The sequence below is a fragment of the Panthera leo genome, chromosome E2 (assembly GCF_018350215.1).
Source record: "Panthera leo isolate Ple1 chromosome E2, P.leo_Ple1_pat1.1, whole genome shotgun sequence".
Taxonomy (NCBI): domain Eukaryota; kingdom Metazoa; phylum Chordata; class Mammalia; order Carnivora; family Felidae; genus Panthera; species Panthera leo.
The window spans coordinates 8,686,312-8,697,811 of record NC_056693.1 but is presented as its reverse complement, the minus strand read 5'-3'; the positions used below and the strand labels follow the sequence as shown (position 1 = coordinate 8,697,811).

General features: G+C 44.8%; 1 protein-coding gene across 4 annotated transcripts in view; it reads right to left on the bottom strand.

Moving 5' to 3' along the window:
- Window positions 1-3,185: 3,185 nt before the first annotated feature.
- LOC122208364 (orphan sodium- and chloride-dependent neurotransmitter transporter NTT5-like) overlaps window positions 3,186-11,500 on the bottom strand; it is a 55,034-nt gene continuing 46,719 nt past the window's right edge. For 2 of the 4 annotated variants that reach the window (XM_042919347.1, XM_042919346.1), the window contains exons 3-13: window positions 9,646-10,062; window positions 9,048-9,205; window positions 8,731-8,857; window positions 8,362-8,537; window positions 8,054-8,164; window positions 7,638-7,879; window positions 6,071-6,257; window positions 5,480-5,681; window positions 5,201-5,360; window positions 3,913-4,075; window positions 3,186-3,701 (exon numbers count right to left, since the gene is read on the bottom strand). In XM_042919347.1, the coding sequence (XP_042775281.1) occupies window positions 3,456-3,701; window positions 3,913-4,075; window positions 5,201-5,360; window positions 5,480-5,681; window positions 6,071-6,257; window positions 7,638-7,879; window positions 8,054-8,164; window positions 8,362-8,537; window positions 8,731-8,857; window positions 9,048-9,205; window positions 9,646-9,985 (2,112 nt within the window). In that variant the 5' untranslated portion in view covers window positions 9,986-10,062 and the 3' untranslated portion in view covers window positions 3,186-3,455. Of the gene's footprint in view, window positions 3,702-3,912; window positions 4,076-5,200; window positions 5,361-5,479; window positions 5,682-6,070; window positions 6,258-7,637; window positions 7,880-8,053; window positions 8,165-8,361; window positions 8,538-8,730; window positions 8,858-9,047; window positions 9,206-9,645; window positions 10,080-11,500 lie in introns of all 4 variants that reach the window. The other 2 variants (XM_042919348.1, XM_042919345.1) reach the window with 2 other exon arrangements.

Here is an 11,500-nt window from a genome sequence, read left to right as displayed (position 1 = left end):
GAGCCCAGATTCGGCCTTGCAGTGGGCGGAGTGATGTCACCGGTTGCCAGGCAGATTTCGTCTGGCTGGTAGACTTCATGGTTAACACATTTTGCGGACGGAGGTAAGGGGAGAGCCAAGATAGGAACCGAGGGGGGCCTGTTTTAGAGTTCACGTTCTTAGCCACTGTGCCATAAAGATTCAACATTATGTAAAGCTTCAATATGTAAAAGAGGGGGAAGCAGGTTCGCAGTAACCTGATGCCTTAGACTACAAAGTGTAGTCGAGGACCTGGGTACTGATGGAAATTAGGATGTGATAAAGTGGAATTTCAAATGGGTGGACAAAACATGAATTATTCAGTGATTGGGTTGAAACAATTGGCACCTGGGAAAGATTATGCTCCTTACATCACAGTACATTTCAGATGGGTCAAGGATCACACTATAAAAGATGAAAACATAATTCACTAGGAAGAAACATGGGCGGACATTTCTATAATCCTGGCACGGGGAAGGGCTTTCTAAGGATAACATAAAAACAAGAATCCGTAAAGGAGAAATTTGGTAAGTTTGACCATATAAAAACAAAATCTCTGTAGGGCAAAATAATAAGAAAAGGGATGGGCTAAATGTGTAAGGGGCATTAAGGAATCTACTCCTGAAATCATTGTTGCACCATATGCTAACTAACTTGGATGTAAACTAAAAAATAAATAATTAATTATGGGGCACCTGGGTGGCTCAGTCGGTTAAGCGTCCGACTTCGGCTCAGGTCATGATCTCACCGTCTGTGAGTTCGAGCCCCGCGTCGGGCTCTGGGCTGACAGCTCAGAGCCTGGAGCCTGTTTCAGATTCTGTGTCTCCCTCTCTCTGACCCTTCCCCATTCATGCTCTGTCTCTCTCTGTCTCAAAAATAAATAAAAACGTTAAAAAAATTTTTTTTTAAATAAAAAAATAAGAAAATAAAACAAATTAAAAGGCATCAAACTCATAAAAAGTTAATTTATAACAAAAAGCTTAATTTCCATAATATACCAAGAATTTTTAATTTTTTTAAATATTTATTGATTTTTGAGACAGAAAGAGAGAGAGTGAGCAGGCTGGGGAGAGGCAGAGAGAGAGGGAGACACAGAATCTGAAGCAGGCTCCAGGCACTGAGCTGTCAGCACAGAGCCTGACTCGCGGCTTGAACTCATGAGCTATGATCATGACCTGAGCCGAAGTTAGAGGCTTAACTGAACGAGACCCCAGGTGCCCCTTCATTTGTTTCTTAAATTCCACATATGATTAATCTCATATTTTTAATACTATAGTTTCTCTGTGCTACATTGATGGTAATTTATTTCCATATGTCTCTTTCTAGTTTTCTAATTGGTTATTTAACCCATCCATTGATGTTTTTAATCTTTGTGATTTTTCACTTCTTTTTGGTTCTTTTACAAATACCCTGATCATTTCTGAGTCTTTTGTATCTTTTTAATTTCAACTCTTTTTGTCTTTAAATATACTAAGCATATTGAGTTTATATTACGTACCTGTTAATTCCAGTACATTAGGTTTTTGAAGGTCTAATTCTGCTACTTTTTTTTTCTTCTAATCTTCCCTTAGGGTACCTTTTTCCTTGCATATTTTGTGATTTCTTTTTGTGACCTCATGTTCATGAAACGCTATGGGGCTTGGGAGAGGTTGTGTTTCCCCAGAGATTATGTATATTTACTTATGACAGGTGCTGGAGGCAAGGTGCTATCCACCGGCACCTTTTATATTAATCTCAACTGGGTTTTTCAGACTATGCATGTGTGAATCTGAACCAAAATTCCATGTGAGAGAAGGTTTTGGGTTACAAATTCTCAAAAAAAAAAAAAAAAAAAAAAAAAAAAAAAGACATTATTTGCCTGCTATCAGAAACAGAACCAATACATACATATTTTCTTGCTATCTAACCCTTTCATAGCTTTCTATGTGTGGGGATTTCCTTTTCTTTCATGAACCCAAGTTCTTCTTTAGTCTTCACCTAAACTTTAAACCCAAAATCTCTAAGATCCTACACTGGCATTTACTAGCTTTAACCCTTGCTGAATTCAAGCTTAGGTTTAATTTTTTTTAATGTTTTTTTTTTGAGAGAGAGGGAGAGAGAACATGAGCAGGGGAGGGGCAGAGAGAGAGGGAGTCACAGAATCTGAAGCAGGCTCCGGCTCTGAGCTGTCAGCACAGAGCCCAATGCTGGGCTCGAACCCATGAACCAGGAGATCATGACCTGAGTCGAAGTTGGAGGCTTAACCGACTGAGCCACCCAGGCGCCCCAAGCTTAGGTTTAATTTTTGAACCTCTTAAAGATTTCCCTTAATTTCTTCTAAGCTCATCTATGCATTTAAAGAGGATTGTTGGGGTGCCTGTGTGCCTCAGTCGGTCAAGCATCTGACTCTTGATTTCAGCTCAGGTCATAATCTCACAGTTCATGAGTTCGAGCCTCACCTCAGGCTCTGCACTGTTAGTGCTTGGGATCCTCTCTCTCCCCTGCATACTCACTCTCTCTCTCTCTCACCCAAACAAATAAACTTAAAAAAATTTAAAAGAAATAAAGAGGATTGTTGAAATATACTTGATGTTACACTTTAGGTGTCTTAATCTATGGTGTGTCTTGTTTGTCTTATTTTGTTGTCATATTGCCTTCAATGAAGTCCTCCTTGAGTCTTCAAACTCTGAAGTTAACCTCTACTGTCTCCCTCATTCTCTGGCAAATATCCTTCCTTCAGGCTCCTAGACCACCTTAGGAAAAATATATAATGTTGGATAAAGGTTTAAGCTCCTTGGTAGACTTGGTAAATTGATCAGCTATTCCTGCTTAAGAGAGACAGGAGGAAGTCACCAATTAGCAGATAGTTAACCACTTTGCCATAATCGGTAACTCTACCGCTTTCTGAGACTATGGTCTCTTATCTGTTTCCTTACAGGAAGGGCCAGGCAGAGAGGGCCTGGGATTCTAGCATTTGAATTGAACAAAGTCAATGGAAGGCAAGAGTGGGAGTTGGGCATTTTTTTTTTTCATGACAAAAGCAAAGTTTCACGGGTACTAGCACCATTTTTACCTTAGTTTCGTAGGGATCAGACCTGACAGGTACCACCAATTCCAAGAGGAAGGCAGCCTAGGAGAAGTAGGGGTCAGCCGTCACCATCAACCAAATACTGGAAGTCAAAGAACACCATTATTATGTGTCTGGTCAGGGCAAGTGTAGGAGATGCAGAGAATGACTGCTGTGTTAACCTCCATCTGGCCAGAAGAACTTTCCCAGTCCAGGAAAACAAAACATCTTTGAGTCCAGTTACATTAGCAATTGCTACTTTTACCTTTTCTAACGTCAAGTTGCCAGCCAGGGAGTTCCACTTTGAAAAAAAAAAGTGATGTTTTGCCAAATAAACCAAGTCTTTATTTCCAAGATGAATTACTCACATGGCAGAGAGGTTTTTCCCTGGTTATTTATCCATTTTATTAACCTTTTGACTTTGCATCACCTGAAGCCGTGGATGGGGCTTCAGCGAGTTCCCTTTAGCTTCAGGTTTGAAGATAACTGTGACCTTACTGTGAATCACGGAGACTGAAAAAGCCACATCAATGAGTGTGTACAGGAAGTAGGCAGGGATAGGCAAGATGGTAATGACGATGGAGATGATGAGCAAGACTTTCGCCCATGATGGGTAAGTTCGGATCACCTCATTTGACTGTGGAGAAAGGGAAGATTTAGAATACCCAGTTTCTCTGAAGAGGAAGGCTACAGAGGTTGGGGGTAGGGACATGAACCGAGACAAGAGACTAGATAACTGGGTCCCCAGGGAACCCGAGAATAAGGTGGCAGAGTCTTAGAGGCCAGAGAAGATCACAAAGTCCTCACCCGCTCCCTAAGGGGTTCTGGGGTCTGAGAGAGAGGCTCACAATGCTTGAGTCCCAGGCCAAGTAGGTGATGTTCTTCAGACACAGATGAATCAGGGTGTTTACAAACAGGACTAGCAGCACAAATGGAGACAGAAAGCACCACAGCCAACGAAAGATGGGGGAGATGGGGCGGCCCAACATGATAATCAGGTCTGCAAGGAACCTGGGAAGAAGGGCCACGAGGCTTTGGAGGGGCCTGTTCAGGCCTTTCCCAGCCTTGTGGAGGGGTCAATCCAAACCCAGCCTGGGAGACAGAGCTTCACGTTTCTTAAACGTTTCTGTTCACCTCCACAACCAGTTTTCTTCCCTCTAATTCATCTCGTTTCAGTCTGATTTCTGTCCCAGCCTCAGGATTAAAACAAAACAAAACAAAAAACAAAACAAAAACATTTCTCTCCTCCATCACGCTCAGGATAAAGGCTGAGTTCCTAATGTAGTTTCTTCAAGCCCACTTATCCAGCTTTCTTTGGTGCACCTTCTTAACCCCAACATATATGTACGTTGGGTTCCTTTTGCCTAGAACGCCCTCCTTTTTTCTTTCCCTTGACAAACTCCCCTTCATCTGTCTCGATTCTGTTCAAGCATCCCTCCTTGCCTGACCCTTCAATCTTCTTTACATAACCATCTGTGTTCCCAGAGTACCCTCGGCTGCCTCTATCATAGGCTTACTACCCTGCCCCCAAATCTGCTTACATTCATCTCCTTTGGACTCTGAGAGCAGAAACTCGGTCTAATTTATCCCAGTATCCCCAGGGATCACAAGGCCTGCCTGCCCCTTGGGCACACTCTGGGTAATATTTGAGAGTGAGTGTATGAATCAGCAACTGATGGCAAGAACCACTATCACCTAGAAATGCTGCCACATTTGGATTACACAATGCTTCTCAAATGTTAATGTGCAGACAATTTACTTGGGGTTCTTGTTAAAATTCAGATACAAAGGTCTGGGGTAGAGTCCAGGGTTTTATATTTTAATAAACTCTCAGGCGATGCCAATGCTATTGGTCCAGAGCACATTTGAGAAGTGAGGGACTGTATGCCCACACTACCCTGGTTAAAAGTAGGGCTCAGGAGCTGCTAGGAGTTGATATAGTCTGTTCACTGCTTTTCCATTTTACAGCTATTTTCTCCAGGCATCAGCCCAGGCCTTCCTCCTTCCCACCCTCCTGGGGGCTCTCCATAAGCCCTGGGATCAGAGACCTGGCAGTGAGAGCAAGAGGGGCCGACACTCCCTAGAGACCCTAGCTGTGTGGGTGTATGGCTGGAGATCCTGGGCTTGGGACATCACCTCCTGGCTCCATAGATCCAGGCCATGGCCACATTCTCCAAGATGACAATGAGGAGGAGGGGCAGAGATGCCCAGTAATCATCCAGCAGGTTCACATAGTAGCTGCCAGAAGGTCTCACAAAAATGAGGCTGCCCAGGAACATAAGCACACAGATGCCCACTGAAGGAAAACATCAGATTTGTATCAGGGTCAGAATTCAAACTAGGTTATAAAAGAGTCCCAGTGGGGTTAAGCTAGACAATGGCCATAGGTGGGAGTGGGGTCACAGGTCTGAGTACCTGTAAGCAGTTTTGTCTGTTTCCTGAGGGAAGCGAAGGTGTCCTGGAGAGGGGTAATAATGCCCTGCATGATCCCTATCATGGTGCTCAGCCCCAGGTTTGCCAGCAACACGAAGATGACGATGGCCCAGAGAGTGGATCCAGAAAACACAGAGATGGTATCAGTAACTGCCACAAAGGCCACACCAGGACCCTCCATAACCTGTGAGTGAAGGGAGGAATGGTAAGGGCTCTGAGCTCATTCTGTAGAACCCTAACTGCATTCTCCTCTCCTCCTCTAGGAAACGACCTGTGGCACTGTCGATGGACATTGTTAAACTCCTCTGGCCTTGAGGCATGAGGACTTCCTCCAACAACAGCTGCTAGTCTGGCAACTCTTTGGGGATGGGGTGAACAGGCTTATATGAACTCTAGTGCTTGGTGCTCTGGAGGCTACACCTGCATTATCACAGAAGGATACTGTGATCCAGTTCAGGATGCTGCCGAGAATTGCCTTTCTGAATTCTAGAGGCACCTAAGGAGAGCTGACGTTTCTGGTGTGCTGGGGGCTTTGAAGGGAACATTTGGACCCCATCCCCAACCCCTACCTACCTCCTTCAATTGTTCAGATAAGTTGCAATTGGACAAATGGGGAAGGATCATGCTTTTCATTTGTTCAGGAAGGTTCTTGAACCATTTGGGGTAGATGGAGCTTGGCTCATAATACAGACTGTCTGGGGGCTGGATCTCAGGAGGCAGCACCCCGGTAACTATCAGATTCATCACTGTCTCGGCATTCCTGGGGACAGGGGTAGAATCACATAAAACCATTTGGCCCTTTAAGATAACTTCTCTCTTATCTTTCACACAAGAAGGAAAACCACTAGTCTGGAGTTTTTGATCTGCTTAATGTGCAGCCTGCACTGAAACCTGGGTCTCCAGGGTCCTGGCCCTCACTGCCTGACACCTACTTTCATAATGTGTCTGCGGGAGGCCACAGAGTTTCTGCCTTAAGACCTGGAGGGGTCTTTCCTACAGTGTCACGGAGGGCTTTAGGACCTATACCTCCTACTAGACAATTTCAGGACGATGTTAAAGCTTCTCAGCTTCCTTGACCTGCTGGCCTCTCCAATCTCTTAATGTACAACTCTTCACCTTCTCTATTTTGGACATACTCAACCATTAAGCCTGCTTCCACTTGCCATGCTCCCCATTGCTCAGTATCTCTGGCACATGGTGTTCTCTCTGCCTAGCACCACCCACTCTGATCCCACTCAGTCTACCCAAATTCTACCACTATACCATTCTCCATATGCAAGTTCCTACACATCCTTACTCAGCCCCCAAACTCTGTTTACTGCCATGGAAAGCTATTCAAGATTTACTTCCATAAGGGCAAGTCAACAAGCTGCAGAAAAGTAGTATGGTGTGATCCGATCTTTTTAATGATATGTTTTTATATGTAGGTCTAAGAATGGGAAACATTATGATAGCATGCTAAGTGGTGGTTATTTGTCAGGAGACAGACTCAGCTTGGGATTGCCTCCACCGGAAAGTCTTCTCTGACTGCCCCAGGAAGTTAGTGGTTTGCTCTTCTGTGTCTCTTCATCATCCCTTACTACCAGTTATCATCTACTTTGTGATTATCTTTAGTATCTGCTTCCTCAAAAGACTGTGGTTTTCTTTAGGGCAGGGATGGTGGTCTGCCTCACCATTGGTTGTGTTTCCAGAACTCAACACAGGGTTGGCAGATAGGAGGTGTTTTATAAATGTTTCATGGATATTTTTTAGAATGAATCTTATAGGAGAAGAAAATCAGGAATGGGCTCTGGGGGCTCTGGTGGTACTGTGGGTCTTTTTTTTTTTTTTTTCTTTTTTTCTTTTGCCTCTTGTCTAATGATTCAGCTAAAGCTATTCTCCTAATTTTCCAGGCAATCCCCAGTTAAGAATGGGGTGAACACACCATTGACAACCTCTGAGTTTAGGGCTTTACTAGTTTAGAAAGGCAGCCCCGAAAGAGACAGAGTTGGAGCGATTCAGGTGTTGCTACAGTTTAGGATGCTCCCATTTGAGGGTCCCATACTGACTGAGCCTAGATGGGGGCCTAGGCTGGAATTCCACGAGCTATTTCTAAGACTTTGGTCTTTTTGATGATCTGCATATGAAATACTGGGCTCACTTTACGTAACATTTGTTGTTGTTCTTTGTGGCCAAGTGGCCCATTGTGGCAAATACAAACACCATGGCGGTCAGTGAGGCAACCAAGTTGAGAAGAGCCACAGCAAAGGCATCCATGACACAGTTGTTGGATCGAGGGATGTATGAGCTGATTGCGATGAAGCTGCCAAAGCCGTGGCCCATGGATAAAAAGATCTGGTTCCCTGTCCGGCGCCACACTTCCACAGAGTACAGAGCTGGCACCTGGGGAGAAGTACCATGCAAACTGGGATATAAAGTGAGGAGGGGTCTGTGATCTGATGGAAGATGAGGAGGGGGTGAAGGAGGGAACTAGGAGGACCTCTACCAGACTGACAACCATCCTGTCCCTGACACCCCCATGTGCATAAGAGAATTCAAGGGCAGGGGACACCTCACCTGGGCAGCCAACAAACTGTCGAGACCAAATTTTGCACCCTCCAGCATGAGACTCCGGATAAGGAGACAGAAAAGGATGAAGTAGGGAAGGATCACTGAGACATACAGCATCTGAGTGGGAAGTATGATTCAGAAACAGAGTTCAGCAAAGACAGACACTGGGACAAGTAGGATCAAAGGCTACTGAGTCAAAGGTCATATTAGTATGTGTTAGAAGGTAGAGGCCTACAGGCATCGGGTTAGGAGAATATTAGGGGGTCTCAGGTAGAAAGGAGTCCATCAGATTAGTAAGTTAGAGAGTGGCTCACCTTTCCAGAGGACTTGGGTCCTCTGATCATGGAGATGCAGATAATTAACCAGGTCACAAAGACAGAGACACTGAGATGCTTAACTGGTAGCCCACCCATTTCGATTTTGTCTGTGGCCATCAATACATTCCGGTACCAAAAGTACGTAGTGGATGTTGTCCGCACACATTCAGGATCTGAGGTGAACTGGGCATGGAGGAAGCTGCAAGACCACGTGACTCCCCCTTCCAATTCCCCTCCACCTCCTCCTTCCAATCTCATTCAACATCTTCCTGCTCATCCCAGTTTTCTCAACAATCTTCTTCCTTCTTCATTTCCCTATCCTTTTTTCAGCCCTCCCAATTGCCCTTTTCTTCCCTCTCTTCTCACCATAAGTACTGGAGTTCCTCAGTAAGGGGCACACTGACCAAGGCAGTGGAGACTGGAAAGACTGAACTAAATAGAAGAGACTCCAGGCCATGAGCACACTGTAGTACAAGCCCACAATGCAGCACACCTAGGGACCAAGGAGAATTCTGGAGACAGGAGAAGAAAGGTAGGCCAGCAGAAAGCAGGGGATCTGACAGAGGACTGGGAACTGAAGAGACTTGACCTGTGGAAGTGAAGTCATGGGACCCATCCCAGGACAAGGGTCAGGGTGCGAGTGGGGTGTAAAGGGCAGGCCGGGGCAGCCCAGGACTCCTCACCATGAAGCTGGTATACCCCACACCACCAATCCAGGGGCTGATGACCTTCCATACACCAATGCTGCCCTGACGCATTCTCTGACCAGCTGCCATCTCCAGGAATAGAAGAGGAACCCCGATCAAGAACAGCATGAGGATGTAGATGATGAGAAAACTGCCTGTGCAAGGGAGTCAGGAGGGCTCTGAGAACCACCTGGGTTTTCAGTGCCTAGACTTCTTTGGGGGCCAGGAAAACACATTCCTCCCGCCCCCCGTGACCTCCCTCAGGGCCACAGGCATCAGGGCTCAACTGTTTCCACATCCCTCATAGTCCCAGGTGTCCCTTCTCTCCCAATTTCTGGAAGACCCAGATGCTTAGGTTCCAGCCCACCCTGGACCCAGGCCTCCAGCTCCACCATCCTCATGAACCTAAATGTTCAGCTACCCTGCTCCCACCCACCCAACATCCTAGGTGTTCAGGTACCTGCCTCCTGTCCTAGTCAGGATCCCAAATCCCGCCCCCTCCCCCCCACATATCTCAGAGACCTCGGAGTAGCAAGGACAGTCCTTTGGCTCCTCGCCCCCTTGTGGGTCCATGATTCCTGGTCCCCAGGCTTACCACCTCCGTTGTGAAAACACAGGTAAGGAAAGCGCCAGATGGTGCTCAGCCCCACAGAGAAGCCCACCTGGGCCAGAAGGTACTCAATTTTATTGGCCCAGTATGGTCGATCAGGGGGGGCTTTATCCTTCAGTTCATCACTGTCTGTGGTCTCCAATATTTCATCACTATCTTCATCAGACCAAATGTTTGGTGACAGAGTGTCAAGCTTCTGTCCCATCCCCATCAATTCCTCAGTAGGCAACTCAGACTTTAATAGCTGGGGAGTTGAGGAAGTAATAGTCAAGGATTTGGAGTCCGAAGGTCTAGACGTCTGGGATTTCTCATCTTGGGCCTCCATGTTTTCACTAACAGTTGTTATCCAGGGTGGACTCTAGTTCCTGCTTCTGCAGGGGTGAGGCCTCCTTCCTTGTTGACCTTAAGGACATCAAGAACTACAGACTTTAGATATATGAGCTAAGTAAAGACAAGACTAATTGTACAAGAACCCCTGAGGCCTCCAAACCCTCTTATCCTTATGTGGATAAGAACATGGAGTTCTCCACCCTTGAAAACATACCAAGGATATGCCTGCCTTTAGAAAATAATAATTTTAAAACAATACTATGTACAGTAATGCCAACAGACATAACATGCGTAACAATAATTTTAACAAAAGATGGGCAAGACCTTTACACACACACACACACACACACACACACACACACATTATTGAGAGAAAATAAAATTAAGGGATATAGCATGTTTGTGAACTAGAAGTCTTAATAGTAAAACAATGTCAATTATCCCCAATTGATCTATAAATTCAATGCAGTTCTTATTGAAATCACACCAGGGTTTTTTGGGGAAATTGACAAGCTGATTCTAAAATGTACATGGAAGAGGTCCTGGGTGGCTCAGTCAGTTGAGCAACCAACTCTCAATTTCAGCTCCGGTCATGATCTCACGCTTCATGAGATCAAGTCCCGCATCAGGCTCTGTGCGGACAGCTTCAGATTCTCTCTCTCCCTCTCTCTCTCTGCCCCTCCTCCACTCATGCTCGCTCTTCCTCTCTCAATAAACAAACATTTTAAAATAAATAAATAAAGTGTACATGGAAAGCAAAAGGCTTAGAATGATTAATACAATCTTGATAGAGAAGAAGCAAATGTAAAGACTAATTATAAAGCTACAGTAATTAAGAGAGTATGGTATTGGCACAGGGATCTATGGCATGAATAGATCCATGGATCAATGTGCTGCACTGTTTAATATGGTGCCTACAAGCCACATATGGCTGCTTAATTAAAATTAAGTAACATCAACGATTTAGTTCCTCAGTCATACTAGCCATGTATCAAGTGCTCAGTAGCCACACGGCTACCATACTGGAAGGACAGATATCAAACATTTCCATTACCACAGGAAGTTCTGTGGATACCACTGGGAGATTTCAGAAACTCACACAAATATAGGTGCCTGATCTACAATAAAGACAGCACTGCAAATCTGTAGAGAAAGGGCATTCTTATCAATGAATCATTGGTTGTTAGAGGAACTGGATATCTACACAGAAATAAGTGAACCCTGGCCTCCCCAACTTCACATATCAAACAATAATCTATTCAGAGAAGATTGAAGTTCTAAATGTGAACGATAAAACAATAACATCCCAGAGGAAAAACCTAGGAGGGTATTGGCATGACTTGAGTGTAGGCACAGATTTCTTAAATGGGACACAAAAAGCACCAATCATAAAGGAAAAGTTTGACATATTGGATTAAATTAAAACTAGAAACTTCAATGGAAACAACAGTAATTGAATAAACAGACAAGCCCTAAGGCAGTGGAAGATGTTTGCAACATACGTGGTAGA